General features: G+C 35.9%; 1 protein-coding gene across 2 annotated transcripts in view; it reads right to left on the bottom strand.

Annotated features, from left to right (window-relative positions):
* PTPN3 (protein tyrosine phosphatase non-receptor type 3) overlaps positions 1-6,000 on the bottom strand; it is a 91,171-nt gene that overhangs the window by 65,232 nt on the left and 19,939 nt on the right. For both annotated transcript variants that reach the window (XM_009639937.2, XM_009639938.2), the window contains exon 7: positions 3,979-4,099. In XM_009639937.2, the coding sequence (XP_009638232.1) occupies positions 3,979-4,099 (121 nt within the window). The remainder of the gene's footprint in view (positions 1-3,978; positions 4,100-6,000) is intronic.

Raw genomic sequence — 6,000 nt, 5'->3', positions numbered from 1 at the left:
CTTAATAACAAGAAGCTGTATCTATAAATATTCTATATTGCATAGTTGCTCAGAAGGAAGTAATTTAGAAGAAAGATTAGAAGCAGGAATATGTTAAAAAAAAATAAGGGGGAGAAAGAAGATTAAATAAATTAAAGTTATGAAACTCACAGAGGAAAAGCCATCTGAGTTTATCTGCAATCTGTAAGTCCTAAAATACTTTTTTTCTCCTGCTGCTAGATGTGAAGTGTGCTGCAAGACTTACAAGGATTATATCTTCTGGTCTTCTAGGAAGCTTCTATAATTCTGAGACTTTTTTTTTTTTTCCAAAACCAAAAACGCAAAAATCCCCACACCTTGAATAAACAAATTATATATCTTCATGGAAGGGCTATGTGGCATATACTAGGAGTTCTAAAACCCAAAGAATTCAACAGTAATCCCTACCTAGTTGGTTTTCCCATGCAGCCTACTAATTATTCATCTGAAAGGAATGCAATGTGGCCTAAACAAGATTCCTTTAGGCATGATAACGAAAGTAGCCCCTTGCAGGGCCAAGACCAGTCAAGAATTGATCAGACAAGAGGCAAGCCTAACCTGGAATCTGCCATAGCCTACTGACATTGTGCTGTGCCCACAGTGATCCTGCTCTCACAGCACAGATCAGTGCTTCAGGCACTACAGAGTGTTTGAGCAACTGGAAGAACAGAGGCTGAGGGATGCGTGTAATATCTACAGGCATCTAAGTAGAAAAGATATCAGATGTCATCTTATCATATCTGCAGCTAAGTGCAGGTAAAAACAACTCTTTGCAAGGTGAACTTCCAAAATGACACACATAAAATTATGTTAATAAATGCAATTTAAATACCACTTGTAAAAAGCTGGCATAACATTGTGTTATGTTAAGAACTCCAGATACAAAGGCATTCCACGTAAGGCAGTAATTCTCATTTTTAAAAGCGGCTTTACTTCAAAAGGTAGACATCTATTACTTCCAATTACTATCCATCGTTTTGCATTCCAGGCCATCAAAATACTATGTCCTGAAACAGCCACTCCAGGAAATACTACGTCATGCTCCTTGAATCTGAAAGTTACCTTGAACTGGAAAGCCACTGACAGCAGTGTGGCTTGAGAATGTCATAATATTGGAAAAAAAAGAGCTGTTTGTCACCATGCTGAGATAAACTGCTTACCCAGATCTATACCTACAGTGACTACTGTCACCTTGATTTTGAAAAACATTAGTAGACCTTATCTCTTTCACTGTGTCAGAAAGGTAGAGGAAAAAAAAAAAAAACAACATTTTATTGTACAACAGGATGCTGAATATGTTTGAAAGGGTACATTATTTTAATTTTTAAAATTTTGATCAAGAAATTTGTTCAGAAAGATGGGGAAAGTCTGTTGTATACCAACAAGATATGCCTGTAAAATTTAATTCTCAATTTACGTACACCATCTACACCAGACCAATCAAGACTTGTGTCTTGAAGGGCCAACAAGAAAAAGTATCTCAGACTTCGGGTTTTTTCTCGTTGTTGTTATACCTCCCTACTCAATTAGAGATGAAATGAAACTTTCAAGTCCCTAAGCAGGTGGTAGTTACTTGGTGAGATAAACAGGTAAGAGGAAACAAGGGCTAACAAACATCATCCAGAATATAAGCAGTTATATATGAAGTTTCAAACGCATCCTTCTCCTCAAACTGATAGCTAGATCTAGCAAGCGCTACAAAAACATTACCAATTTGGATAATAGCCACATCCTAAGACCTTAGGCTGCTTAGCAAAAAACAGTAAGAAAACCTTGCTAGAACAAACTACACACAGAAAAATCCCCCTATGGATTTAGGGATGAACACAGAAGGAAAATTTCTGAAGCTATACCAGTTCAATGTGACAATAGCTGCTTTCTCAACAGCTACTTACTGTCCACTGAATAGTGTCTGATATGAACATGTTCATAGAACTGCTTTCTCAGATTTTGCAAAACAACATAAAAACTAGCCAAAATAAATTTGCATTGAGCTACAACATACAAGATTTAACATGGCTTCTCAAGTCTGTATCGTGTTTCAGCAATTCCAGCCTTTTAATTTGCCTTTGTAAAAGTTTCCCAAAGGATAGACACTAAAGAAAGAATAAGGACAGTTGTTTATAGGGCTGGATTTGCAATTCTGTAATCTAAGAATGCCAATTTAAAAAGGATAATAATTTACAGATATCCCATATGGCCTACAGCAAATATTACCTACTCCAGATGAGCAGAAATCTCATTCCAAAACTGTTCTCCTCAAACTGTAAGAAGATAAATTCTCCCCTTTCTGTCTTTCCTTCTCAGAAGGCCTTGTGAACACCAGAACCATTCTTGTGAAATATGTTACTGGCACTGACCTAGTCAAAACCATGTCTCAGACATAAGTATTCACTATGAATGCCAAAGGAGGATGCAGGAAATACTGCCAGAATATGCAATAATTTGTCTGCTTCTCCCTGCACTCCAAAATAAACAGGCCTGAAGAGCTAAGTTTCAAAAAAGGTGCTAAAACACTAAAGAAACATTTTTCCCAGTCCAGTCTACTCAAGTATTTTTATTCAGAACTTCAATTACCACCACCTACGTGAATTCAAATACAGCAGTTAAATGCCTCAGTCATCAAGGCTTCACTCTACCAAAACGACTCAATGAAAGCATCATTTTCACTGAAAGGACCCAGAAAAGAAAGGAATTTTTCCAACAGATCCCACCACACCTTTTTCTGGACCAATGGTAACTTTTAGCCTTTTCTCTGTAGGCCATAACTAGTTTTATATCTCTGTCTAGATAGCACTAAAGACATGAGCTCAACCCAATCACTTCAAGGCTCTTCAGAATCTTCCCTCAGTGGTCTCTGAGACAATTGCTTCCTAAGGAGAAGGAGATTTATTTGTGCCTGTCTACAAGTCCCTTTTTAAAATCTTCTGAGCCTACTAGAAGCTGCAAATTAATTTGGAAGGAGTAGAGTCCTCAGCTGTTGTGTTCCTGAACAGGAACTGCTAGGAAACCAGTTGAGATTAGTACCTGTACAGTGGGAATGGTTGCAGTTAGAGTTCAGTGGTTTTCTCTCTTTCACCCCATAAATGTCAAAGCAACACGCATATTCTGGACTGCTAAGGAGTGCACATGAAGTTCAGAACTACTCACTACACCAGCTAGCAGTAAAGAAACAAGGAGGAGATGTGAGAGTACTGGAAGATGCAAAAAAAGTCGAGGAATATCAGGAGGAGTTGAAAATGGAGATATTTCAAGGTATAAAGCAAAGAAACTAGGAGATTGGGGAAGTAGCTCTGCTGCAGTAAAGATACAGACAGAGAAACAAGTCCATAGAGATTCAGATCTCATTTGCTCAAATGCTTACAGGCAATTTCTTAGGTTGGCATATTTGCATTCAGCTTGTGATCATCTGATCAACACCACTAATTCTAAAGTTGCAGTCTTACAAGAGACAAATCAGCAGGGTCAGAAAGAGTAATTAGCAGCAGACTGACTGGAATAATCTGGTTTAGCCTTTATGTTACACTCAGGAGAGTAGAGAGAAAGCACAATGTTAATTGAAGTGTTCCATGGGTTTTTTGGTTGGGTTTTTTTTTTTTCCATAGATAGACAAAAAAATCTATAGGATTTGAAAAATGGTCAAATGTCCTTGATCCAAAAAAACCCTCAGACTTCTAGTACAGTGTTCGAAATGGCTGCCATCAGAAATGTATAATGATAACTGATCTGCTGGTTGTTAGAGCTAGAAATTTATTTAAATATTTTAAGACATGGGCATCATGCTCTTAATATGGTTAGTCTAGCATCTACATGATAAAAAGAAATAGTTAATTTAATAGAAGTGCTATGAAATAAAACTGTCTGTTGTACTAGAACTACTAAGAACCTGAGTCTTCTTTTTGGTATCTTTTTTTTCTTTAAAAATTCAAGAGGTGAGAGAGAACTAAAAGTTAACGTTACCTGTGTTGCTCATGTAGTGATTCTACTTTGGTAAGAAAATCTTTGTTCTGCTCTGGTATGAAGTTGTAATTTGACAGATATCCTGAACGATGTACTGAAGAGTTATAGTCTCCAAGTTGTGCTGTTAGGAAACAAGAAACGTAATCAATTAACTAAGCTTTGTGTGTTATGTAGAAGGAATTCCTTCTCCTCATTAAAACACATATACATACGAGGAAATGCAGGAATTATGAATTGTTTCTCAACAGACAAGCAGTGTTGAACACAGGGAATAGGATGAAATTGGTGAAGAAAGATTTTTTTCAAAATATTCTTACCATAACTATAATCTCAGGCACTGAATGACTCAGTACTTTATTTAGTTACTTATATAGACCTACTTTTGCATCACAAGCTGTAACACCACCAGACAGACATTACGTGTCACGTCAGCACAGACGTACAGTACTGTAATATTAGAGGAAACCAAACTGCTTCAGTAAGAGATGACAAATGAAATCAATCTGATACACATTTACTTGACTATAACACGTTAGAAGTCTTCAACAAGATCTGTCACTTAGAAAGCATCTGCTCGTCACACTGTAAGGTAAATATTGTCCATACTACCAACTATGCCTCTGTCCTAACAATTCAATTGTTGGCCTTGCCTTAGCTGAACATGAGTTACTTAACAAAGCACGAGAGAGAACTGCTGATTTACATTACCTGACAACATTACCAAGCTGCTACCAAAAATAAATATATGTTTACAGCCAAATAAACTAAAAAAAGTTTCCCTAAAACTTTATCCCTTCAAAAATTATACTAATTAATTTTTAAATAGTTACTAGATAAAAGCTATTTTTTATCCACAGTTGGTGGTATATCTGAAAAGAAATGGAAGTATAAATGACCAAAAGTTTATAGCCTCAGTCTCTGCAAGTTTTCTTTAAAAGCTAGGTTAGCCTAAGTTTATATCCTGGAAAACACGCACAAACCTCTTCCTTGTTATAAAGATGCAAGGTTTGGGGCAGCAGAGAAGTTGCTTCAAATAAAGTACTTGCCTATTTGTCACAAATTTACCTGGTTTCAATTAAGCAAGTAATTCAAACCCCATATTTCATGAAATGTGTGTTTTCACAAAATAGTAGACGAGATCAAACCCCCCATAATGATGGCATGTTTAAGCAAATCACTAGAACCTGTACTAATCTGCTTTCTCCCTAAGGAGCATGAAATAGTTATTATAAAGCATTAAAGCTTCCCAGAAGTTAATTTGTATAAATTGTAAATTAATACAAAAGAAAGTACTTGTATAGACTACAAACAATTCAGCATAGAAAGCCCCTCAACTAAATCAAAGTTAAAGAGCATGCTTTTAAGAACAATACTATTATCACTATTTTCCAGAAAATGCAAAGCATAAAAGAGCGATTTGAATTCTTCATGTTGGGGAGGGATGGGAAAGTGGTGGACTTCAGAAATAATTTCCAGCTACAGTAACTATGAAGTAAATGTAACACAGGGGATAACTAATATTTGCCCCTTATACATTCAAAAAGCATGATTTCTATGGCCTAGAAAAACAGAACCACTGTCATACAAAACAATTCCTAGGCAAATGCAGTCAGAAGCTAATATAGTTGCACACCTAACTGTCAGCATCACAGGAAATATTTAAATAAAAAAGGGAAATATTTAAAGTAAAACAAAGTGGAATGACAAACAGTAAGTAATTTATTTTGAATGCAGGTGTTCCTGCAATGCTTAGCCCTTTCTTTTTAAAGGTAGACTAAATTTTGTCTGGCAGAAGACTAAATGTTTACCATTACAATGAAAACACATATTTGAACACTTCTTTCAAATACTATATCTGAAGAAGAAAACAAAACAAAACCAAGACAGAAGATCCAGAACTAAAACAAGAAACTGAAATAATTTTTAGGAATATCTATATATTAACAAAAGTCCAAGTCTCTGCCAAGACTAAGGCTAAGGCAATAACAATAAAAACAAACAAAAAAAAAACCCCACTTTTTG

This window comes from Egretta garzetta, unplaced genomic scaffold (assembly GCF_000687185.1).
Source record: "Egretta garzetta isolate BGI_Z169 unplaced genomic scaffold, ASM68718v1 scaffold405, whole genome shotgun sequence".
Lineage (NCBI taxonomy): Eukaryota > Metazoa > Chordata > Aves > Pelecaniformes > Ardeidae > Egretta > Egretta garzetta.
Note: the sequence above shows the minus strand (reverse complement) of the source record. Positions and strands in the feature narration are given on the sequence as shown.